A 25,958-nucleotide genomic window follows, 5' to 3' on the forward strand; every position below is an offset into this window, starting at 1 on the left:
TAACTGGGAAAATAGTTGAAAAAAGGTCAGGGAATTTGAGTCTGACAACCTCGTGGCAACCCTAATGTATGGGTCCGCCATTTGTCCATGACAGGGTTGCCACAGTGCCTGGAAAAATCAGGGATAAGTCAGGGAATTTGTAAATTGTTAAAGTCAGGGAATTTCCGTTGCATATTGACTTGAGAAAATGTGTAGTGACGGCCTACTAGGCGCACCAGCTCAAATGTGGGACTATGGTAACGTCCTAACGTTAACTGTTTCTGATAGTTCTTAATAAAGTTTTATTAACTACTAAATAGCAGTTTCAATTTAAAACTGTGATAAAATTAGCATAATTGAAAGTACAAAGCTGATGATAAATATGGCATTTATAAAGGCTGCGTTCTTGCTTCTCTGTTAGTGTAAGTTTGAAAATTGGTCAGGGAAATTGGCTTTAGATGTTCAGTGAAAACCTGGAAAAGTCAGGGAATTTTGAAATGAAAAATCTGTGGCAACCCTGCATGATGTGAATAAAATGTATTGGAAAAAGCTATTTTGAGCTGGTTGATACTAAGCAGTATCTTTGCATACCGCTTAATTTTTGTGTTAACTGAGTTACGTTCCCCATGAATCTATATAACTAGGAATATACAGCTCTATCATATGCCCCTTCTATCGTGTCGATTTGGTTTGGGTGTTACCCTCCTTGCTTTGACGCGTTTTGCGTAGCTCTAAAAGCCAATCACGAGACAAGAGGAAGTGACGTTTCGAATTTGCACACCCCCCGGACTCCCCTCCTTTCTCCCGCTCCTAACACTAGCAGACACGTGACTGCTGTCTCCTTTCGATAAGCCCCGCTCAAACCTTGTCGAGAGGTTAGACAGCGTAACGCAGCTGTATATTCATAGTTATATAGATTCATGGTTCCCGTAATATCAGATTGGTTAAAAGAAATATCCACCGTATTTATTTATTTATTTCGAGTAAACAAAAAGTTCTTTTTAATTTATTGTAGAACCTGCACATTTTTCCTTGGGAATCTATGAGTATTTTACGAAACAGTTCCGTTTTTCGAATTCCGTCTCTGTTATGTTTGAAAACGCAATTGAAAGCCTACGAATTGGAGCCACTGTGCTTGGTAAAGAAAGGGATGGATGCTACTCACGGTTTCGCCATCATGAATCCCCATGCCAATCTCCCGAATTCCGAAACTCTAGTAACACCTTTCGTCAAATCGTAAGAAACTTTAAACACTATTAACTTTTATTCTACAATAATGGGTTTTCCATAAGGGGTATATAAGTTTTAAGACATTTCGCGCTGAAGTCCAGCGTTTAAAATTATAATTAAAGTGTCTTGAATGGCGATGCTACTTTTACGAAGGGGTCATCCTTAAAACACTCTAATCATAACAATGGCCTGGACGCCCAAATGTCATGGAACATTTTCAACTCAAAGTTGTCTATAGAACTCACTGTACGTTAGTCCTACCACCCTTATTAACATCGTGTATTATCATGAATTTTTTTCTATAGTAGTGAAATAATAGCCCCTTCCAAAAAGTTTTGAAAAAAATGTTCTTAGTCTGAGTCAGTTCAGTTCTTCCTACAAACAGGAAGTAGTTTCCCCGCATAGCCTAGTTCACAACCTAGATATGACGTTTTTTAGCTCCAAGTGCGCATGCGCGAAGAACTTAAACAACAAGGTGCACAAGGCAGTCAAACTTTTTGGAAGGGCTATTAACTTGTGTACCTTTCCGCATATGTTTGAAACAATTCTATATCTGGCTTTGCTCTTTCTGATCAAAATGTTTAGCGAAAATATGATTTTAATGTGTCAAAAACTATGTAAATAAGACAAAATAGATCCCTATTTACTTTTGACCCACGTTGACACATTGATCTGAAAATCTCGCAGCATAGCATTTGGGAAACATTTTCCCTTTCCCAAAGTGTTCAAAATCAACTTTGTTGATGCTACATTTTCCCTTTCCCAAAGTGTTCAAAATCAACTTTGTTGATGCTACATTTTACGACTGTTTTACCATTATTTCATTATTTGTAGGGCCACGTGGGAAAACATTACGGGTAGGGCTCCTGAAGCCCAAGAAATGATAACAGCCGCTACCAATTACGATTTATATTTGTAAGTATAACTAGTGTTCAGTCGAGAACATTCGACTTGTAATACCATTAATAGTACTAGCGTGTATTCATATTATGTAACATATTTAAAATGCATATGATATCAGGGTTCATACAAACCTGAAAAACCTGGAAAAATCAGGGAAATAAATAGTTGACAAAAACCTCATGGAAAATTCGGCGAAATTTCGAATTTTTAGTAAAATTCAGGGAAATTTGCGTCAAACAGGGGCCGAGTAATTAAGCAAAATGTTCGTGAACATACCCTCCATATGATTAACATTACGCTGAACTTTGGAGGCTCATAACTCTAGTTATATTAGAGATACGGGGATGTCCTTTGAGTATGTTATAGTCCTATTTGTGCCCCATGCAACCATACTAAAAACTTAGGGCTACGACAAACAGGGGCCGAGTAATTTAGCAAAACTTAAACAAACAACACCCTCCATAGGAATAGCATTACACTAAACTTTGGAGGCTCGTAACTCTGGTTCTACTAGATATACGGTGATGTCCTTAGACTATGTTATAGTCCAATTTGTCCCCCATCCAACCATACTTAGGGCTACGACAAACAGGGGCCGAGTAATTAAGCAAAACGTAAACAAGCAATCATCTAAATAGGAATAGCATTACACTAAACTTTGGAGGCTCGTAACTCTGGAAAATTCAGGAAAGTATGTGGGGGAAAAACCTGGAAATCTCAGGGAAATTTGTTTTCCAAAAGTTGTATGAACCCTGGATATGCAAATCCTATTGATTTTCGTATTGGAAAATTGGGGTTTGTTCCCTATCATGTTATAGATAGGAGTTATTGCCTGAAAACGTAAAAATGGACAACTCTAAATAAGCATATTTTACTCTTTGGAATGTTTTTACACCTATTGGCACTCCCCCTCGCGTTTTCTCGGAAACGCTGCTATGAACGTGTTTCGCGTTTTCTCAGAAACTCTGCTATTAACGTGTTTCATGTTGCTTTGATTGAAGTTTCAAAAACCTTCAATTCGTGCCCCCTTCGGCCATTCCAATCTGTTCACATATCGCGTACTTTATAATATATGCCCCTTCAGCCATTTCATTTTGTGCTTTTCAACTCTTTTTTACTTATAATTTAGCGTGGTTATTCTTGGACCAAAATTTATTTAATTCAAATGTATAGTTTGATTAAGTGACCTGATTTTGGTAACTTAGTCGAGCATCTTAAAATTGTTTCTGTTTAACTATGAAATTAGTTACTGTGGACACGGATCAGGCAGCGTGTTTCTCGGACGAGAACGGATTGAGCAAAACAACTGTAGAGCAGCGGTTGTCTTGATGGGCTGCAGTAGCGGGAAACTCAGTAACTTGGGTTGCCTTGAACCCATTGGAGTCGCCCTGATGTATTTGCTCGGAGGATGGTAAGTTAAAATAGGGAGAAACATTTTACCTTTACGTGTGTTAGCGTAAGTCTATGAACAAATGCCACCTCATGACCTCAAGTCAAAACAGATAGAATTTTGGATTGAATAAGAAGTGGTAGTTAGAATACGTATTTAGGCAATAGGGAGCTAACAGTTCTGACCCTGAAACGTCACACCCTTCTATCTCTTACTGGAGTTTCATCCCCCCTAACGGTTGGAAACAGTATTGTACGCGCAAAAATGCCAACCAGAGAGGGGCTGCGTGACGTCAGACTATCTCTTCCCCCTAGCCACTTGTTAGCTCCCTATTTTAGAGAAATAGGCTTCCATCCAGCTCTTGTATAAACCTGTCCTTCAACCAATTGCTTAAAAGCGATGTCAAGAAAGTTTTCGAGAATTACATGTTGAATAGTGATCGCTAGTGTGATTCTTTTTTCAAGCTGGCAATCCTGAGGATGCCAAAAAAGCCAAAGCCATCACTATAATTATCTAATGAGAGGTCCTAGATATTAGTTGAACTTTTCTTAAGCACTTGACCTAACCAAATTTGTTTTTGTGTGTTTCTGATCTACACAAAGTGACCCTGAACTCCCGTCTCCGTTTTCTAAAATCTGTATTTTGATGGTACCGCTCATTTTTAAAGTACTACTTGTTTTTGATTGAGTCCATACATGTTAAAACATGGTGTCGTTTTTTGGGCGCAATGTTAATCCGGCCATGATCTGGTTGTCAACTTCCAGGAATGAATTTGATGCATCTCAAACATTATTTTTAGTTAAAGGGAATGCGAATCTACAATTTCATGTGATATTTTACCACGAAAGTGGTATTATGTTACACTTTCGAGTCTCTAATTTCAAAATATCAAGTTTTTAATATAATGGAACCAAAGTTTCTATTTTTAAAATCCATTGAAAAATCACGAAAACTCAGTTTTGATATATCAATAATTTAGTCTTGTTGAGCTTGTTCGTGACGTAACGGGGGGAAAAAAGCGCAGGAATCCTATACGCGCCTCGAGCTTCTCGCCAGTCTAAACTGACTCTGAGAGTGGCACCATCTGACGTGAAAAATATATCTGTGACGTCAGCGTACGGGAAGCGTTTTAGCCTTTCATAAAAAGAGGATTTCAAATCATGTGTGCATTTTCAAATGCATATTGCGGCCAAATAAGCAGAAATCGGAGAATTAAAAGCTTGATATTTTAATTATTTTTGAATTCGCAGAAATTAATTCTATCTTTTGTTATATAATTCAGAGGTGCTTCTCATTCCCTTAAACAATACTACAGTAAAGAAAAGTATAATAATTTTAACAACGGTTTAATATGTATATCTTCTTCTGAACGCTAGATGGCGCAATAAAATAAGCGTTCTAGTTTAAAACGTGGAAATTCCGAACTAACAGTTGAACTTTATGACGTCATAAGGGGGTTCGCTGTTCAAAAATCAATGATATAATTTTTTATTGTTTTTCAGTCCTCTGGTGATGGGAAATTTATGGGACGTGACAGATGTCGACATCGACAAATTCACTTTGGAAATGTTTGATAAATGGCTTGTGAAACAAGAAAGTGATAGTGATGAAGTTCCTTACAGTGTTAAGCTGGGAAAAGCTATGACCAGTGGTCGAAATAGCTGCAAAATGAGATACATTGTGGGAGCGGCACCAGTTGTTTACGGTTTTCCCACTGATATCGTAAAGTACCTGCGAAAATAATATTGCATTCCTTTTAGTTCAATTAGAAAAAAATGAATTTTTCAAGTATTCTTAATTTTCTCTACAAAATTATAATTTTTTTAACAAATTTGTTCAAAGTCTTTGTATTTTACTAAACTTTTTTATTTTATTTTACCAACGTGATATAAAATTTTCTTAAAGACAGTTTCATATGACAATGTATCTCGTTATTTCCAAACATTATCCTATAGGGGAGAAGAAAATTGGGAGATTTCTTTGTGGATGTGGATACAAAAACCGTGCAGACGTCAGAGCTGACGATTTAAGCGTTGCCTACGGAATAAGTATTAAGCATGGTTTTCACTTGGCGTAGATCACAACTTTTCGCCCGACGTCAAGCGACAACCGAAAAAGAAAAAAACCTAGTTACGCTGGACAGAAATTACGTTGAGTGTGGTGATATTAGCTTTCTATTTTTTCGGCCGCGTTCAACGTTAACGCTCTGCGCGAGCCAATCAGAAATAAGCTAGAGTCGTGACGTCATTTTCGACCACGCGTGTTCGGAAGAGGCCGTCCGCCATCTTTTTATTTATTTCGTTCCTAATCGAGTCAGTAACTAGTACAAATCTCTGAAAATGCCGAAGTTCAATGCTGAAAGGTTTATTGAAGAGGTTCGGAACAACACAAATCTGTATGATATTATGAACAAAGATTGAAAAAAAGAAAAGCAATAGATTGACCGCAATTAGTGCAGTGTTCAGTTTATCTGTTAAGCCTTGGTTCCTTTATTTGAGGGAACTACGCTAAGTGAAAACGCTATTACGTTGGGCGACAACGTGAAAAGCAAATCTGACGTTTGACGTCCAGCTGCAAAGAAGTTTTTTTATTCGGTTAAGTGAAAACCATGCTTTAAGGATAGTTGAAGCTTGGCTGGAAGTGAGGGACTTTACCTTATCTCTAAAAATATATATTTATTATTTATTTTTTTATTATTAAATATAAGTAATTTAATTCTAAAAGCCGAAATTCTGATTCGAGAACTATAGATTTGAAAAAAAAATTTACCGTCTTAAAAATATTACCGCTAGGAATGTACGTCAAGTTAATTAGGCCATAAAATATTCAACCCTTATCTTAACCTTAAATAAGCTGGCAACCGTTTACAAATTTACCGGCCTTTCGGATAGCATAGGAATTCCAAAACAAACCTATCCCCTGGTATAACGATAGCGCCTCGTGTAGTTTTAGGAGCGGATTGTTATCATTGAAGCGTGAAATGCAAGATAACGTCTGATTGCAAGCATGCAGCTCGCTATTAACGTTCATCAAGCTTCGTCTTTAACATCATGCATACTGTATAATCCTCTATTTTCACAATTGAGGAGATTTACTTCGTACGAGTGGATCTGGGTTATACATTGCATTCTGAGTCAATTTCCATTGTTTCCACAAAGTTATAGATTCATTTTAGTTTCACTTTCAAATTACTTGATAACCTAGACCACACAGGGGCGCTTCGGAGGAGAACACCAGTGCCTTAAGGGAAAAGTAATACTTTTAATATCACGACAACTCTATTGGTAGTGGGCTTTTATTCCTGGCTCGGTCGGGGGCGCTACCCACAGCCGAACGGTTGGCCCAAATCTTTGGTAGTGCGGATAGTAGCTGTCCGCTCTGTGGGGCGGATATTGAGGATGTCGCACACGTCCTTTTATATTGTCCAGCCTTGGAAAAAGAGAGAGAGCCGTACCAAGAAGTTGGGGCTGCCACGCTACCTGATAGACTGTCGCTTGGTCCCAATGTAAATATTGCAATTAGTGTTATAACCAAATGTCTTCTTGTTAAATGGGCAAATGCTCGCCTCCAGCGCCCTCCATAGCCTGTTCTGTGGTTACAGAATTTTGATATTTGTCTTATTATTTTGATATCCGTATTATTATTATTGTCGGTATTTTGCTTGTAACAATTTGTTTTTATTTTTTGACCTGTGAACCCCTTGCGGGTTCCTCCCTGATTCAAAAGGGATTATATTTTGGGTCACTAAACATTCATTCATTCATTCATTCATACTACCTTTTGAATTTCATGCATACTGAAACACCGACTAGTCGCTGCGACCCTGTTTTTAGCAGGGAAAAATATATGAAATCAAAAGGAGAGTAGCCGAATTTGTTGGACTGTAATGCGCGAGAATATGGGCAAAAAAAAGATTTTCCACTGACCGCCTATAATTAAAGCCAAAATAAATTTGCAGAAATACACTGAAAAACGCCTCTTATAAAACTTATTCGTCTCTAGCCCGACTGCCAAAATTCTAGCCCGTCTGTTATTGGGACTTTTCTATTGAGTACTTTCTAATTTAATCCACTTTTCACAATGACCCCTAACATTACAAGTTTATACCTGAAGTCAAAGTTCTTAGCAGAGATATAAACTTGAAATTTTGATTTGGAATAAAATTCAACAAAAAATATTTTTTTAGTTTAAAAGGAAGAGGGTGTCGTTAGAACAAGCTCTTTGAAACTATTACCCATGCTGTTACACCGTAAAGAGCAATGAGATAACAGTCAAGTTTTATGTAAATTTTATAATTTTCAATCGATTTTGTACAACTCTAATGGTTCCATTAGAGAAACAATAGGAGTCGAAAGAAATGGGCTCTAGAATAAATTATGCATTATCGTTAATATTGTGAAACAATGGTTTTGTTATTTGTCCGGTGAATTATATCCAGCTATTAACTTTATTGCGTTTCTTTTTAATGAACCCCTTTGTTCTCGTAATTCGCGCTAGAAATTGGATTTTGTTTGCTTCGAAGTAATAACCCAGAATAGACCAAATTGACGTGCTGCACTTAGGCATTAAATTACACCTGAAATGATACATTAGTAATTATACAGGGACATTAAGAATTGACCTTAAAGATAATGATTATCTTGAAAAGCTGGGTTTTAGTAACCATGGGGAAGTAAGAACACCTTAACATTTGACTATAGATATATGACTTCCTAGGTGCTACAATAAGCAAGGAACTCAGCCAATTGGCCGAAAACCTACAGTCGTCATTGTCACTCGCCTATATTTAGTCCAAATGCTCTATTTTCGTTACGCAAACTTGTAAGATTAGAGGAACATTTACAGTGAAAAAACGTGAATAGCAAGAAACACGTTCTAAATATTTTACAGAAATAGAAACAAGTTTTAAATATTCTACATAAATGTAAGCATATATATTATACATATATAGATTTTTTAAATATATACATATCGATTTATTTTTATATTCTACATATATAGAAACCTGTATTAAGTACTCTACATAAATATAACATGTTTTAAATCTTAAACATTTATAGAAACGTGTTTTAAATCTTAAACATTTATAGAAACGTGTTTTAAATCTTAAACATGTATAGAAACGTGTTTTAAATCTTAAACATTTATAGAAACGTGTTTTAAATCTTAAACATGTATAGAAACGTGTTTTAAATGTTAAAAATGTATAGAAACGTGTTTTAAATGTTAAACATGTATAGAAAAGTGTTTAAATGTTCAACATGTATAGAAACGTGTTTTAAATGTTCAACATGTATAGAAAAGTGTTTTAAATGTTCAACATGTATAGAAACGTGTTTTAAATGTTCAACATGTATAGAAACGTGTTTTAAATGTTCAACATGTATAGAAACGTGTTTTAAATGTTCAACATGTATAGAAACGTGTTTTAAATGTTCAACATGTATAGAAACGTGTTTTAAATGTTCAACATGTATAGAAACGTGTTTTAAATGTTCAACATGTATAGAAACGTGTTTTAAATGTTCAACATGTATAGAAACGTGTTTTAAATGTTCAACATAAAAATATATTTATTTGAAATAACTTAATTTTAATTCCAACACTTTCTTTTAACTTTTTTTTTCATTTGAAGTGTGAGAGGTGGTTCCAGATAGTGATTTTTGTAATCTTCAGCGCATGTTGTAGTTCCGCAGTTCAAGAGCTTGGAGTCTTCGTTCCACATGTCTGTTGGTGAAAGCGTGTCGTAACTGACCAAGCATTACCAAAATGGAAATCGTCATTGAAGTGACGTAGGCGAGAAATATGGCGCCAACATCACCGAGAGATATCTTCGAAAACTCCAAGCTTCGCTTTGTCTTGAGGTATTTTGAACAGGCGTGCTCGTTCAATAGGTAGTTGGCTATCATTTGATGTCCAGTTTCCCAAAAGTTCATTAGTCTGTCGAGAAAGAGTGTCACCTAACGATTTGGGCCAGAAGAAAGGACCTTATATTGACGACGTCTTTCACTGCAGTCGAAGCCGCCTTGGACAAGTGGAAAGCGGTGGCGACCGAGTAGAATGGGTTTGTGCCGTAATGTAAAGCTTTCCCCGCTTCATAGTTGAAAAGGCAAAAATATTCCAAATGTGTATGAGTGGCTATGAAGACGGCGTTCCCTCGATTGAAGACGTCGTCGTCGTCACCCTTTCTTCTGTTGAATTTTCGGAATCTTCTTAAGTATTCTAACACAACGTCTCGATGGGTCTTCTAATTATATAATGGAAAATAAATGCCAATAGAACGTACTTGAAAATAAACACCTTCCCTGTTCTACTATAATATACTATGTATGTGAAAGTGAAAATGAAATAGCCACAAAATCCTTCCGATTTTTCAACAATTAAATAAGATCCAAATCATTAACAAAGCTTACTATGGGTTGACGTTTTATATTCTACTCAAAAAATTGATCCCTTTGAAATTTAATGATGGATTTATACGTTAGTTTTTCGAATCTTAAAAATAATTTATTGTCGTAAGATTTATACGTAAAGCAGTAGAAATGCGGAGAAAATATTTTGATTACAAGATTTCAAGAAATTCAATGCAATTCAATTTATAGTGCTATAGTGGTACAGTACATACAGTACATACATTGTACTATAGTGGTACAGTACATACATTGTACTATAGTGGTACAGTACATACATTGTACTATAGTGGTACAGTACATACATTGTACTATAGTGGTACAGTACATACATTGTACTATAGTGGTACAGTACATACATTGTACTATAGTGGTACAGTACATACATTGTACTATAGTGGTACAGTACATACATTGTACTATAGTGGTACAGTACATACATTGTACTATAGTGGTACAGTACATACATTGTACTATAGTGGTACAGTACATACATTGTACTATAGTGGTACAGTACATACATTGTACTATAGTGGTACAGTACATACATTGTACTATAGTGGTACAGTACATACATTGTACTATAGTGGTACAGTACATACATTGTACTATAGTGGTGCAGTACATACATTGTACTATAGTGGTGCAGTACATACATTGTACTATAGTGGTGCAGTACATACATTGTACTATAGTGGTGCAGTACATACATTGTACTATACAAGGGTAAGATACAAGGGTATCTAACCCGGGATCTTGGAATAGCCAGCCTGATATTATACTGCCTCGTCTACAATACACCACTTTGACATTACCTAGGGCGCCACAGCGGGCTACTGCGAACTAGTACTTATTAAGATGGGCAGGGAAAAAACCGCTAGGGGTTGCGCTTTTGCTAGTAGGGGTAACAAAGAGCAGTTTCTAGTCTTTCCCCTTGCGGCGCTTTGAGCGCGGGGCATCGGGCATGCGCGCAACAGAATGTCGAAGTGGTGTATTCCTTGTTCATAGAGGGTTGCAGAGAAAGTAGGAGAGAGAACGAAAGGATATGGAATCGGTCCGAGCTGTGCTGAGTGAGCTCCAAGAGAGAGAGAGAGAGAGAGAGAGAGGAATAGGACATAGAAGCGGTCGGAGAAGTGAGCTCCAAGAAAGAGAGTAATAGGATATAGAAGCGCGCTTTGGCAACTTAACCCCCATAGATCTTTTGTTTTATTCTTAGCTACAAGGTATCGATGGGACTAAAAATTTTACCTGAGAATTCTCTTGAACCAACTTGGAACAGTAAAGGTTATCAACATCTAATGAAATTCTATTCAACGCTACCCATGGGAGTTTCTTGCCACGAACTGCATTCTCTGCAGGTAGAAGTAGATAAGATCTGGGGAACAAACTCTGTGATTGAAGCCTTATCTATTTCTAACTCACCAAGTTACAAGTTCTTTGTATCTAATTGTCCTAAAAACCTAACAATTAAAAGCATACATGTACATCTACTTGACCTTGGAATCCTAAATGTCAGTGTGCCATCGCAAGAATCTGTCTCCCTTACGTGACTCGGTAATTCTACAACTCGACAACTGGCCAAATCCATTTCGCATGCAACACTATCGCGATCATCGAAAACAGTCAACAGCGGTGGATGAAGTTTGATTGCCCTCATATGGTATCCATACCATTAAGAACAAAGTTACAGGGATAAAAATTGGACACGCTAACATTGGCAGCATTAAATGTAAAATCTGAGACATTTTATACATGATACAACAAAATCATCCAAATATCTTATTTCTTATCTTTTCACGTGGTTAACTTCATGCTTTACCGATGAAGCTCTGGGTATAGCCGGGTTCCAGATTCTTCGCAAAGACAGAATTACACATAGGCCTACCGCCTTATAAACTTATGATCTGTTAACTACAAATCCTATCTTTTGCTGGACCTATGCTGGACGTTATCAAGGAAAACGGTGCAATAACAGAGGAAGTAAAATGCTACTGGAGTGGCCGAGTGGACGCTCCATGAGTGGCTTCAGTTTGGGTTGGTGCGTAATAAAACGCTGCCATCTATGTGCTAAAACTTGCAGCAAAATATTTCAAAGTTGGGTCAAGCCAAAGTTTTAATTTGGTAAATATGGCTCTGCAATGCGTGATTTAAATGAAAATATGGTAAATATGTTTCGGCATTATGATTCTTTCAGTAGTTGTGTAACTATATAAAGCTCTGTTTCATTTCTTTTTTCCAAAAACATCTTTTGATAATAATATTTCAACACTACGAGTTATTGGAGCAAATTTTCATGTATTTCTGATCTTACTGACTCTGATATATATTGGACCTTGGTATCCTCGAATATAACTCGATATAACTTCTTCGGTGACATTGATTCATACCTGCAGATTATGTACCACGCCGAGATTAATAACAATCCGTATGTCAGGGTATTTGAATATATCGTCCAAGTTATTTATGTTACGATCAATGTCCACAGTCAATTTTGTCGACAGATGGGCTTTGAAGACTTCGACCAAAATGAAACAGCCGACGAAATAGGTTGAAAACATAACCTTCTTGGCAGTTTCGTATTTCTTCGGAAAATTGTCGGAGATCAAAACAAGAAACCTCCGTAATCTCGGCACGAAACGGTTCGCAATCGCGATGAAATTGAACATGAAGAGAAAAAGAACGATAATCGTCCACACCTTCAAAAGATGGTGGTTTTGGTAAATAAGTTCGCCTAAATATGAAAATGCGTACGCACCTCCGGCAGAAAGACCTCAATGATTCCACTGAGCGATATTTGATAATCGGCTTCTTGGAAATAAGACAGCATGTTCGACTCGTAGAGCCAAATCGGGTAGGTAAAAGTTCGATTAAATTTCCCTAATTCCTCCAGATCTTTAGATTCAACCCTCTCCCCAATAAGATAAACATCTCCATCCTAAACCGAATATAATTGTATTCTTCCTTTCACAGTTTCATCCGTTTTAATTCGAAGACCAAACTTACCGTCTTGAAAATATTATCACTAGGAATGTAAGTTAAGTTAAATCTGCCAATAAATATTCAACATTCATCTTAACCTAAAATAAGCTGGCAACCTTTTCAAAATTTACCGGCCTTTCGGATAGCATAGGAATTCCAAACTAAGCCCATCCCCTGGGTGGAATTTTGCAATGTCAAGAACTTTATTCTCAACGTCATAATCTCTCTAAAAGAAGATTTTACATTTCTCAAATCGCCAAAAAAGTACGACATAGCCTCGATCAGTTTTGGGAGCGGATTATTATCATTGAAGCGTGAAATGCAAGATAACGTCTGATTGCAAGCATGCAGCTCGCTATTAACGTTCATCAAGCTTCGTCGTTAACATCATGCATACTGTACAATCCTCTATTTTCACAATTGAGGAGATTTACTTCGTACGAGTGGATCTGGGTTATACATTGCATTCTGAGTTAATTTCCATTGTTTCCACAACGTTATAGATTCATTTTAGTTTCACTTTCAAATAATTTGAAAACCAAGACCACACCGAGGCGCTTCGAAACAGGAAACCTGTGCATTAAGGCATAAGTACTTACTCTTAACATCACAATCTTCATGGACATATTTGACCAGTCGTTAGAATGTAGAGCAGACTGAAACCCGACTAGTTGATCCGAACTAGTTTTGCTGCAGCGAAAGAAATATTTGATAATCAAAAGGACTGTTGACCGAATGGTCCATTTGTTGTACTGTAATAAACAAGAATATGGCCAACAAAAGGATTTTGGACCGACCGTCATATAATTAGAGCCAAAATAAGTTCACAAATATACACTTAAAAAAGCTGTCGGCCAACAATGTGCTTTGGCCTCGAATAAAACTTCAAAATTATTCGTCTCTAACCCGACTGTTATTGGAACTTTACGCGCTATAGGGGACGGGTACCTTTCTAATGTATACTCTTTTCTAAAAAGAAGTGTTTTTTCGCTATGAGATACCCTCTACCCCTAGCATTAAGAGCTTGAACCTACTAGGCATATGTTTTGCGAAATATCTCAGGCCAAAGTTGTCTTATTTTTCCTTATTGGGTCATCAAAATTCCAAGGTACTTCTAGCAGAGATACACTTGAAATTTGGGATTAAGGTAGTATTTAATTTACACATAAATGGAAAAGGGAGGTCCATACCTACGAAAAGAAGTGAGATTCTAACAAAAGAAACGTCAACAGGCTTTACTTTGGAACTGCTGCTACTCCTTAAAAGGTTCTGAGATAACACGTACTGTACAGCCAAGTTTCATATAAAGCTTTTAACTTTTCAGACGATTTTCTACAACTCTAATGGTTCCATTAGAGAAACAATAGGATTCAAAAAGAAATGGGCTCTAGAATATACTATGCATTATCGTTAATATTGTGAAACAATGGTTTTGTTGTTTGTCCCGTTAATTATATCCAACTATTAACTTTAATGCGTTACTTTTTAATGGACCCCTTTATTCTCGTAATTCAAGCTTGAGGTCTGTACAATCTGTGGGCTTAGATATTTAAATGAAAGGTCTAAGGCGAAATTTCATTGAATTATTTTGGAGCGCAGCTCAGAATGCACAGTAATTCTTACCATTTCAAATAAATACAAAAAAAATCGTATCAATTCAATTATTATGACAAGTTGGGAAACCAAAATAACCTCTCCGAGTCCAAACCCAAGTAAGTAAATACTTACATTGTGTGAGAACGCGGTGCGGATATTGCGAAGACATTTGCTCCGATTTTCCAACTGCGAAGTCGGTGACAGACACATGTTGTGTAACACCTTTCCGTGACGTCATGGTCACTGGGAGGGGTAAAAATTGAGAGTAAAAAATTCCTGAGCGAGCTCCGCGATATTTATATCTGAAAAAATAAGATATCACCAATTCTGCGTTTAAAACGTCCTACAGCTGGGATTATAAATAATTACTTCGAAATCCCAAAAATATAGGACTTTATAGGACGATTTGTGAAATTATAGGATAAAATATGCATTTTTCGAAAATATAGGATTTTATAAGAACAATAGGACCTCGGGGGTCCTGGCAATGTATTCTTCCACTATCCCTTGACATCACTATTTGCACAGACTAGCAGTTTTGCCAGTTTAATGGTAAATTAGTTCAAGGATAAGCATTAAGTAGACCCTATTTGCCCATTAGAGCTAACAGTATATGTAAGTATTAATCAGTCTTAACTCACTGGTCACGTAGCAGGAACAAGATATCTGCAATGAGGAGTGGACTGGAGCTTGCCTTCACCTTTTCCCGACGCTTCAACGTGTAGTTTCTCTCTACAGATCTTACGCAGTTTGGACTAATTTAATTAATATTTCACTTTTTAGTTTAATAAACATCGTTGAGGGCCTTCCAGCTCTGATAGTAGTGTCAAGTAAAAATTGGGACTATACTGTATATGCGTAGATATGTGTCACTGAATATAGGGTAAAACGTGAACTAATCAGTATAAAATCAAAATTTCGAAAGATCCCCCAAATGCCTTTGGTTCCGGGCTCTGCTCCCTGTAGTTACGCCACTGCTCGAACTAGCTCGGGCTTTAAGTGTGTAGCATTACGAAGCATAGGTACTCTCATACTTATGGAAAATATCTTATTAACTTATGATTCTACTTATCTTCCAAGCTCTTGACTGATAATTTTCTTATTCATCATGAAGAAATGTGTTTATTGTGCAATTTCAAAACATACAAGAATTTCAAAATCAAAACTTATTAATTTGTTTAACTCGTGATTTAATAGTTCAAAGTATGATTTCGTCTCTTTATTTTTCCTTGTTCTTCTCAAAGCAGTCCTGGAATTAAAATCAATTAAATCCCAATAATTAGATCAAATATCAGTCTCATAGCACAAAAGATAGACAAACCTCTATTTCTTTAAACTGCTTCACTCTTTTCTTATAGTCCTTTTCATCTTTGTTTAATTTTCCTTCAATGCAATTCACCTCTTCTTGCTATTGTACATAGAGAAAATGTATTTGATACAAATACTCATTAAAACCATAGCCTTCTAGATCACGCGAATCGGGGACGCCGGCTGCTCGCGCTATTGAAGCCCGTCCATCTATATCTATATAAATCAAAGTCCTGACTGACTGACAGACTGACTGATAATCAACGCCCAGCCCAAACCGCTTGCCCTAGAAGGCTGAAAATTTGCAGGAACGTTACTCATAAGTAGTACGCGCGTACTAAGAGTTTTCCAATCCGCCGCCATCTTAAAAAATGGCGCCCAGAAATGTAAGAAAATATTCTCTGTGTAATAAAGTCCGCGCGTTTCAACCGATTTCACAAATATTTAGTACACTGGTTTCCTTTAACCTTAAGACGGGCTGAATGGTCTTTCGGGTTCGATTTGTCGCCATCTTTTTAAATGGCGCCCAGCAATGTGAGAAAATATTCTCTATGTAATAAAGTCCGCGCGTTTCAACCGATTTAACAAATATTTAGTACAATGGTTTCCTTTAACCTATAGACGGACTGAATGGTCTTTCGGGTTCGATCATTTGTTGCCATCTTTTCCAATGGTGGCCTAAAACTTAAAAACCCTTCTTTATGGAATAATGTCCGAGTGAAAAGTAATTAAAAATATCCCTAGGGGCTGACGGACAGTGCCGAGTGCCTTCGCTCCTAGAGTGCTACAAAAATATTAGTCATCAGTAAAATCTAGACATTCTTTATATCATTTTGATGGAAGTTCTTATTACACGCGAGCGACGCCGCGGGTAACGGCTAGTAGATAATATTTTCCGATTTCAAAGCGCGTATCGTTCATTATCGCTTCAAGAAGCGAAGAAATCTAGATTTAGCATGCCCGTCGGAAGAAACGTAATTTTTTGGCCCTAATTCTGAAAACAGTAGTTCAAATCTCTTGAAATTTTAATGAGATGTGTAAAATAAGGATTGTTATTTTTGTACAAAGTTTTGAAAGTTCATCTTTCATAGCTTAAAATTGAAAAACGAAAATTTAAGCCGTAACTAGGGGATTTGGTCTTCAATCGGGGGAAATGTGTTTTAATATTAACAGAAGTAGGATGAGACTAGAAGTAAAGAACTTGAGCATTGGTAATAGATCCTGGCACTAGTGAACAAATTTGAGGATTTTATGCCGCTTCTATCGCGCCTACACTAGAGAGAAAAAAATTGGTCGAGTTCCAAAAACATTTCCTATCCCCTTCCCCTCATCCTAAAGCCGCGGAACACGGACGCGGGTGCTTGAATCTAGTTCGGCCGTCTACCACCGCGAGCGTCTCATGTTTTGGAGGGAAAACTCAGAAACCTCTACCAGTGGGCCAACTGTTGGTGTCTTATCAAGAATATTCACTTTCGCCAAGTGAAGAATTTGGCTACCTCAATACTTCTAGTCCCTTATCCTACTTCTGATATTAATAATCTAAGGGATGGCCACACTAAGCCTGTCGCTGGTTTATAGGTGGGTCCCCTATAGAGAGGTGGTGGCTATTCGGTTACACTGGTTTAAATCTCTTGAAAGTTTAGTGCGAGGGATATTGAAGAGTTTTAAACTATCTTGCAAATTTGTAAAACTTTCATCATATAGCTATTTTTATAAAAAAAAAAAAAAAAAGCCCATGGTTTACTAAATAGGTTGTACTCGTTCACGAAAAAAGTTTAATGAGCTAAATAAAAGACCACTATAATTTTTTAAAACTTAAATTTGTACTATATTTTAAAATGCTTCAATATGCCTCCCAGTAAAATTTACAGAGATTTGAGCTAATGATACCGAACGTACCGAAGAACTATTTTCATCCCATAGAAAATTAAATTCTCTAAATTATGGCTAATTTCCGTTTGAATATTTTTAAAAAAGCTATTAAAGATAAACTTTCGAAACTTTGCACAAAAGTAACTAATCGTATTTTACAAATCTCATTAAAATTTCAAGAGATTTGAACCTCTATTTTCAGAATTAAGGTCCAAAAACGGGGTTTCTAGCATAGGCCTGCATGTACTTAAAGTTGACTAATTATGTATCGTGTGAACACGACCAACCATCTTGGAAATTCGCGATAAATCGCGCCACCTATTGTGGAAAATTGCAGTCCTATACAAGGTTAAAAGTATAGGAGGCGTTGGTTGGGCCAATTTCAGAGTTATACACCGAATGATAGCATCTTTTCGTCGAAGTTTTCAGTTTAATGGTGGTTTTTCACATAAATATGTCTTGTATCTTGCACATGAAAATTTACTTGAGATTGAATGAGTTTCTTACCCGACATTTTAATTTTCCCTTTCTAATGTACCGACTTACCAACTCCAATTGATTGTCTAGAAACCCAGCGCTTAGTGAACGAAACGGAACTAAATTTAAAAAAAAATTTTTGCTACAAAAACGATATAACGGTCATGAGCGTTGCTAATCCATCGGCACTTTATTACATCCCAAAGAGTTTATCGGAGACTTCTGTGAAATACGGTCATGAGCGTTGCTAATCCATCGGCACTTTATTACACCCCAAAGAGTTTATCGTAGACTTCTGTGAAAGTAACTGTCTGTTTGTCTGTCTTTTACGTTTTCACGGCTAAACTCTGAACATATTTTGATGATATTTGGTATGGAGGTAATTTGTACCCTGGGGTCTACATTTTTTAAATCGCCCCCTAAGGTGAAGATAACCGGAAAACGTTGTTTACAGAACTAAGTTACTACTTTAGTACTTCAAATCATATAATCAAATCTAGTCGTTTCTAATAACATTTCGATTTAAGTGCTAATAATACGCGAGCGAAGTCGTGTTTAACAGCGAGAGCGTTTATAAATAAATTTAGATAATTTGTTAAAAATTTCCAGTTTTGTCAAGGAAATTTTTAAACGACTATACAATCTGCGCTGAATTCTTGCCGCTAACAGATATCGTGTTACTACAAGCAGGGATAGATGTAATTTTAGAAGCTTCTAAAATTACATCTATCCCTGCTACATGGCAGACAACTATGGTTTAATTATTATACAAATACTGGTACGTACTTCAAATTTTTCCTTGCAAGGATTTTTAGGTTCGATACACTCGTATACCTCCTCGAAAAACTAATAAAGAAATGCGAGAAAAGTTTTTAGAGTGAAGTCAACATCGCGGGATTAAGTACTGTCGAGCAATATTTTTAATTTTACACGGAATTTTAATTACGGTAAAATTTAAGAAAGAGCCCAAGTGCCTGTCCCTGTCCCTGTCCCTGTCCCTGTGCCGCACGCGTACACGATACGGAGAGAGCGTACACGATTTGGAGAGAGAGAAGCTCGACGTAGAGAGAAAACTGCCTGCCTGCTGGTATATTAGTGAGAGGGGGCTTCCCGCTCGGAGAGGAGAGAGAGGAAAGAAAGGTAGTTTAAATTTCGCGGGCTTTTTGAGTGGAGGAAACAAAGATGATATTTTTCGTACGCTTTGTGTGCGTGATACATCAGATTATGCTCGGTTTCGTAAAATAGAGGGAACGGTTTATGGTCACATTGCTTTCTTGTTTAGGGGATGCAGGATTGTGTTTTAGATACAATATTTGATACGTATGGTTTTAAAAATTATACTTTAGTAGGGTGCACAATTTAGTTTCATTCATATTATTTGAAATGTGACGTTATTAGAAATTAAGGGATACACGATTGTATTTCAGAAATGTTTTTAGTTGTACGATTTATTTTAATAATACCTTAGGGAGATCAACTATATGGGGGGACACGTGAGCCGTGTGGTATGATATGCTTATGTTTATATCTATGTATATAAACGATGCTTTAAATTCAGTTTCGTTAATTTTTAACAGGTGACTCTTTTCAACACCTACGTTATTTATAAATCTGGTAAGCTTTCCGTTAGGAACATCTTCCCATTTCTTCAGAGGTTTGGCTCATTTTTAACTTATTACGTCCTTAACTAATGGTACATGGACCTAAAATTTGGGAAATTAGACTAAAATAACAAAGCGTTGATCTCCATTCCGCGTTATTAGCTGTAAAAGTTAAGTTTTTAAACTGCATGGAAGTTCCGACTAATACAGTGGGAAAAAATGTATGCTGCTTAGCGAGCTGGGCTATTTGATAAAAGAAAGTAACCAGGCTAAAACTACTTCTACTTTCCCTTAACAAAAAGGCTCTAAATTTCGAAGTGGCTGTATTTCTATTGGGTAGCTAGTAGCAGTACCCTTGAACAAATATAAGAGTAATGCCACGCCAAATAAATACCATAATAGCGAAACTTACCGCGGCGGCCAAAATTCCAGCTGATGGGTCATCTTTTGAAACGCATTCATCAATCGCATTTTTACTTTTAAATTTTTTATATTCTACAAAATATTAAAAATTTAATAGTCCGCTTTTTATTTGGTGAGCTCATTTATGGCCATATTTGACCCGAAATTTATTGAAAATACTTATATAAAATATATCTTCATTTGCCTAAAATGGAACACACTAAATTTGACGATTTACAAACTAACTTTTTTTTCTTGCAATTGACGAGCCAGGGCTGAAACAACCTTTCAGCTCCAAAAATGTTAATTTTTGCAATACGAGAGTGGACAATAAATTTTAGGGTGACGATGTAAGTTAAGTTAATTTTAAGGTCAGTAAAAGTTTGAGATTAATCTAAGGATTATGTCCTATTAATTGGAAAGATATAGCCATATATTTCCTAAAACGCGAAAATGTACATTCGGATTTTCACCGCAAGTCGCGACACAAACTAGACTACGAGGGCTCTTTGGCCACAGTTTTCATTCCTCACATTTATTTTCTTTGGCCTGAGAATATACTTGTATAATTGCTAATTATACATTAAGGAGGCTAGAGAAATTTTATCCCCCGTTTTTTAAGCATCTCAGGTTTGGAACTGAATGGTCTGAATAGAACAGAATTAATAGTTTTTCAGTCTGTTCTAGATAACGGTTTAATTGCACTTACAAATGACTGACGTCACTTGTCTTCGCACTATCAGAAGTATATAACACACTCTTCGAGAGGAGTGTACCACAAAGCGGGGTAAGCGTAACGTCATTTTTCCCAACATCATTTTACATTTGGAACAAGGTTACTAAACCGAATCACATGCGCGATAAATAGTTCCCTGATCATTACTCTATTAGCGCTTTACAATTTGCCCAATCGCCCTTGTGGAATGTTGTCCCACGTCAAGACAATCAAGGTTTGTGGGTTTATTGCTGGGGATTTTGTGCCAAACAATTATAGAATTCACCCCCAGCACGTTGGTATGCCCATCTGAAGTTTCAAGAGCGGGAGAGGAAACAAAAAGGGTGAGCCTGGGAAGAATGACTTTACATAACTAAAGTATTAAGAGGATACAGAGTGTCACCCTTCTTCTAGTATTCCCTTCTGGCACTATCTATAGTATTCATGACCTATCACAAAACCTACATTACACGCGACCGCCTGTTTTCCCTAATTATTGTTAAGCATATATTTCGAGGAAGGTGTAGCTTCTTTCTCGGATTAAATAATTGTTGTGCATAAATAGACCACATACTGCACATTAAGTCTAAGGCTTTCCTGACGTGCTCATCTTCTGCTTTCTTATCCTCTTCCGCCCTAGTTGCCATAAATGCCAGCATCATGACAACCAAAATAGCGCTTAACATCTTTGGCGAAACCATATCTATAAGAGAATAAATGAAAAAATTAATTAAGTAATAAACACTGATAATATGATTCCGAATGTTTAAGGAAAAGTTATGGCTGACTGACGGATACTACTCCTAGCCCGAACCCTTTGCTTTGCCAAGAAAGCTGGAACTAGTTTTTCATGGACGCATTAGGCGCTAAGAAAGATTATTCTAATCCGAGGAGACTTTAGACAAATGGCGTTATAAAATGCGAAAAACCTTTGTTTCAGAATAATGTCCCTCCGTTTCATTAACATTTAGTAGTTCGCTCCATTCTTTAAACGGGCCGACATCTAGATTCTACGATATCGGAGAAGATGCTAGATTTTACGATATCGGAGAAGATGCTAGATTTTACGATATCGGAGAAGATGCTAGATTTTACGATATCGGAGAAGATGCTAGCTTTTACGATATCGGAGAAGATGCTAGCTTTTACGATATCGGAGAAGATGCTAGCTTTTACGATATCGGAGAAGATGCTAGTTTTTACGATATCGGAGAAGATGCTAGATTTTACGATATCGGAGAAGATGCTAGATTTTACGATATCGGAGAAGATGCTAGATTTTACGATATCGGAGAAGATGCTAGCTTTTACGATATCGGAGAAGATGCTAGATTTTACGATATCGGAGAAGATGCTAGATTTTACGATATCGGAGAAGATGCTAGATTTTACGATATCGGAGAAGATGCTAGATTTTACGATATCGGAGAAGATGCTAGTTTTTACGATATCGGAGAAGATGCTAGATTTTACGATATCGGAGAAGATGCTAGATTTTACGATATCGGAGAAGATGCTAGATTTTACGATATCGGAGAAGATGCTAGATTTTACGATATCGGAGAAGATGCTAGCTTTTACGATATCGGAGAAGATGCTAGCTTTTACGATATCGGAGAAGATGCTAGATTTTACGATATCGGAGAAGATGCTAGATTTTACGATATCGGAGAAGATGCTAGATTTTACGATATCGGAGAAGATGCTAGCTTTTACGATATCGGAGAAGATGCTAGCTTTTACGATATCGGAGAAGATGCTAGCTTTTACGATATCGGAGAAGATGCTAGCTTTTACGATATCGGAGAAGATGCTAGATTTTACGATATCGGAGAAGATGCTAGATTTTACGATATCGGAGAAGATGCTAGATTTTACGATATCGGAGAAGATGCTAGCTTCTACGATATTGGAATAGTAGAGAAGGTACTTTCCGGGAAAAAAATGTTTATTCTCACCGTTCAGCTTGTTATCAGGAAAATTCGTCTTGACTTCGTGATGGTTCGTCTGGAATGCTTGAATCAGTGTCGTAGTTTGGCTTTTTATACAATTTTCATCCTAAGGGCAGTACACAAGATACTGCAATTAAAATGGCACAATCTAATCAAAACTAAGCACCGCCAATTGAGGGCGGTTCGTTTTGTACTTTAAACTGGTTATTGCGGTCGTGTTAAGAGACAATTGGTTCTCATGAGGATGCACTTATCTCTAACCTAATTCTGACGACAATAAAATAGGGGAAGGGTAAACTTGCAAGGTGTAGCTTTAACAGTGCTAATATTTATCGCTGCGGGGGGCTGCCTGAACCCTCAAAGCCCCTCAAGTACGGCACTGAGAGTCATCACGTTGAAAAATTATGTTATGACACTTAATTCTACCAGGAATGTATTATATAGGGAGTTACTATTACTGTGACCGACGTTGGCGATGAAAATTTTCCAAAAGCTTCCATTTTAGTACTCACGGAGTGCAATATTTCCCTTTCTGATGTTGAGACGTGATGAGATTAAAGTCACCATAACTGTATCGGATCAAAACACTCACCAGTCTCTGCCTATATTTATTTTCACCACAGTGACGCTTTGCCCATCCTCGTTGTCTATATAGAGAAAAATCATCGCTGGGGAGACTTCCGATGTGAACTTCGTGGAGTTATAAGCTTCCGACATGATCTACGCAACAACTTTAATTGCTAGTTTTTAGACGAAGCTTTTTATTTTGGAGGGCACGCTTTGGATTACATTTACACCACATTGCGTGCAACACGCCCCTTTGTTTTTCAAACGAGCTTTCGAAGTCAGTCTGTCTCTGCAACTGCGGCGGGTTAGAAAACTAGATGCTACGGCTGTTGAACGGTTTTTCTAAAAAACCTCAACTTTTCATAAATTCTACGAGTATTTCCACTGGCAAGGTAAAGTTTTTATTTCTGTTTTGATCATGCCATCGACGATCTATACTCTTGTACGTAAGAACAATATCTGTTTTTAAGTTTCAAAATTTCCAAAACCTATTCTAGAGTCAAAATTACCAAAAACAATTCACCAAAAAGAATCAATATCGGCAATTTTTATCTATTTTGGTATATTTCGGTAACTTTTAGCATTAGATATTTCAAAAAATATTGTTAACTCAAGACGTCCCTTAAACACAAACCAATATTGACTTATGTCTTAGATTTTTGTTCCATAAACCTTTTTCAAAAATCCAGTTTAGAATCCAGACGGTCTATTAAAATTCCTAATCACCAATAAACAAATTTTCATATTTCTTGGTAATATTGGCCGGCGGCTGTGGTTTTTGTTCCATATATTTCAAAAATCCTTCCAGAGTCAAGATGATCCATTAAAATTCCTAATCTTTTGCAAAATCGCCAAAATGCAATAAATTTTCATCTTTTTTTGGTAATATTGACCGACGGCTGTGGTTTTTGTTCCATATATTTCAAAAATCCTTCCAGAGTCAAGATGATCCATTAAAATTCCCAATCTTTTGCAAAATCGGTAAAATATAAAAAAATTCCATCTTTTTTGGTAATATTGCCCGACGGCTGTGGTTTTTGTTCCATATATTTCAAAAATCCTTCCAGAGTCAAGATGACCCATTAAAATTCCCAATCTTTTGCAAAATCGGTAAAATATAAAAAAATTCCATCTTTTTTGGTAATATTGCCCGACGGCTGTGGTTTTTGTTCCATATATTTCAAAAATCCTTCCAGAGTCGAGATGATCCATTAAAATTCCTAATCTTTTGCAAAATCGGCAAAATGCAATAAATTTTCATCTTTTTTTGGTAATATTGACCGACGGCTGTGGTTTTTGTTCCATATATTTCAAAAATCCTTCCAGAGTCAAGATGATCCATTAAAATTCCTAATCTTTTGCAAAATCGCCAAAATGCAATAAATTTTCACATTTTTTTGGTAATATTGACCGACGGCTGTGGTTTTTGTTCGATATATTTCAAAAATCCTTCCAGAGTCAAGATGACCCATTAAAATTCCCAATCTTTTGCAAAATCGGCAAAATACAAAAAAATTCCATCTTTTTTGGTAATATTGCCCGACGGCTGTGGTTTTTGTTCCATATATTTCAAAAATCCTTCCAGAGTCGAGATGATCCATTAAAATTCCTAATTTTTTGCAAAATCGGCAAAATGCAATAAATTTTCACATTTTTTGGTAATATTGACCGACGGCTGTGGTTTTTGTTCCATATATATCAAAAATCCTTCCAGAGTCATGATGATCCATTGAAATTCCTAATCTTTTGCAAAATCGGCAAAGTGCAATAAATTTTCACATTTTTTTGGTAATATTGACCGACGGCTGTGGTTTTTGTTCGATATATTTCAAAAATCCTTCCAGAGTCAAGATGACCCATTAAAATTCCCAATCTTTTGCAAAATCGGCAAAATACAAAAAACTCCATCTTTTTTGGTAATATTGCCCGACGGCTGTGGTTTTTGTTCCATATATTTCAAAAATCCTTCCAGAGTCAAGATGACCCATTAAAATTCCCAATCTTTTGCAAAATCGGTAAAATATAAAAAAATTCCATCTTTTTTGGTAATATTGCCCGACGGCTGTGGTTTTTGTTCCATATATTTCAAAAATCCTTCCAGAGTCGAGATGATCCATTAAAATTCCTAATCTTTTGCAAAATCGGCAAAATGCAATAAATTTTCATCTTTTTTTGGTAATATTGACCGACGGCTGTGGTTTTTGTTCCATATATTTCAAAAATCCTTCCAGAGTCAAGATGATCCATTAAAATTCCTAATCTTTTGCAAAATCGCCAAAATGCAATAAATTTTCACATTTTTTTGGTAATATTGACCGACGGCTGTGGTTTTTGTTCGATATATTTCAAAAATCCTTCCAGAGTCAAGATGACCCATTAAAATTCCCAATCTTTTGCAAAATCGGCAAAATACAAAAAAATTCCATCTTTTTTGGTAATATTGCCCGACGGCTGTGGTTTTTGTTCCATATATTTCAAAAAACCTTCCAGAGTCAAGATGATCCATTAAAATTGCTAATGTTTTGCAAAATCGCCAAAATGCAATAAATTTTCATCTTTTTTTGGTAATATTGGCCG

At 36.6% G+C, this 25,958-nt stretch overlaps 3 protein-coding genes and 1 long non-coding RNA gene across 9 annotated transcripts in view; 2 read left to right on the forward strand and 2 right to left on the reverse strand.

Annotated features, from left to right (window-relative positions):
* The window catches only part of LOC149713087 (uncharacterized), a 42,535-nt gene extending 37,111 nt beyond the window's left edge, over nucleotides 1–5,424 (forward strand). For both annotated transcript variants that reach the window (XM_089845438.1, XM_089845446.1), the window contains exons 23-26: nucleotides 995–1,215; nucleotides 2,044–2,124; nucleotides 3,359–3,523; nucleotides 5,005–5,424. In XM_089845438.1, coding sequence (XP_089701564.1) covers nucleotides 995–1,215; nucleotides 2,044–2,124; nucleotides 3,359–3,523; nucleotides 5,005–5,245 — 708 coding nt within the window. In that variant the 3' untranslated portion in view covers nucleotides 5,246–5,424. The remainder of the gene's footprint in view (nucleotides 1–994; nucleotides 1,216–2,043; nucleotides 2,125–3,358; nucleotides 3,524–5,004) is intronic.
* A 2,005-nt stretch (nucleotides 5,425–7,429) lies between these two features.
* On the reverse strand, nucleotides 7,430–13,125 carry LOC149713088 (uncharacterized). The gene is made up of 6 exons (XM_089846027.1): nucleotides 13,023–13,125; nucleotides 12,916–12,958; nucleotides 12,668–12,847; nucleotides 12,300–12,608; nucleotides 9,490–9,749; nucleotides 7,430–9,442 (listed from the first exon to the last, which is right to left on the reverse strand). The coding sequence occupies exons 3-6, from the start codon at nucleotides 12,737–12,739 to the stop codon at nucleotides 9,175–9,177; spliced, it is 909 nt and encodes a 302-aa protein (XP_089702153.1). The 5' UTR covers nucleotides 12,740–12,847; nucleotides 12,916–12,958; nucleotides 13,023–13,125; the 3' UTR covers nucleotides 7,430–9,174.
* LOC149713089 (uncharacterized) lies at nucleotides 10,135–13,791 on the forward strand. 5 transcript variants are annotated; one of them, XR_016370638.1, is made up of 5 exons: nucleotides 10,135–11,064; nucleotides 11,129–12,337; nucleotides 12,398–12,763; nucleotides 12,883–12,942; nucleotides 13,043–13,791. It is a non-coding gene; the product is annotated as an uncharacterized LOC149713089 (long non-coding RNA). The 5 variants fall into 5 exon arrangements; XR_016370630.1 differs by having other exon boundaries at nucleotides 11,129–11,641; nucleotides 11,740–12,337; nucleotides 12,883–13,791; XR_016370627.1 differs by having other exon boundaries at nucleotides 11,129–11,270; nucleotides 11,387–12,337; nucleotides 12,883–13,791.
* Nucleotides 13,792–15,452: 1,661 nt separating this feature from the next.
* On the reverse strand, nucleotides 15,453–22,941 carry LOC149713090 (uncharacterized). Its single transcript, XM_089846093.1, has 6 exons — nucleotides 22,821–22,941; nucleotides 21,437–21,565; nucleotides 20,158–20,240; nucleotides 18,931–18,990; nucleotides 15,809–15,895; nucleotides 15,453–15,736 (listed from the first exon to the last, which is right to left on the reverse strand). The coding sequence occupies exons 2-6, from the start codon at nucleotides 21,561–21,563 to the stop codon at nucleotides 15,707–15,709; spliced, it is 387 nt and encodes a 128-aa protein (XP_089702219.1). The 5' UTR covers nucleotides 21,564–21,565; nucleotides 22,821–22,941; the 3' UTR covers nucleotides 15,453–15,706.
* Between the last annotated feature and the right edge of the window lie 3,017 nt (nucleotides 22,942–25,958).

Source organism: Phalangium opilio, unplaced genomic scaffold (genome assembly GCF_054372755.1).
Source record: "Phalangium opilio isolate 3A_F unplaced genomic scaffold, DU_Popi_V2 ptg000009l_1, whole genome shotgun sequence".
Taxonomy (NCBI): Eukaryota; Metazoa; Arthropoda; class Arachnida; order Opiliones; family Phalangiidae; genus Phalangium; species Phalangium opilio.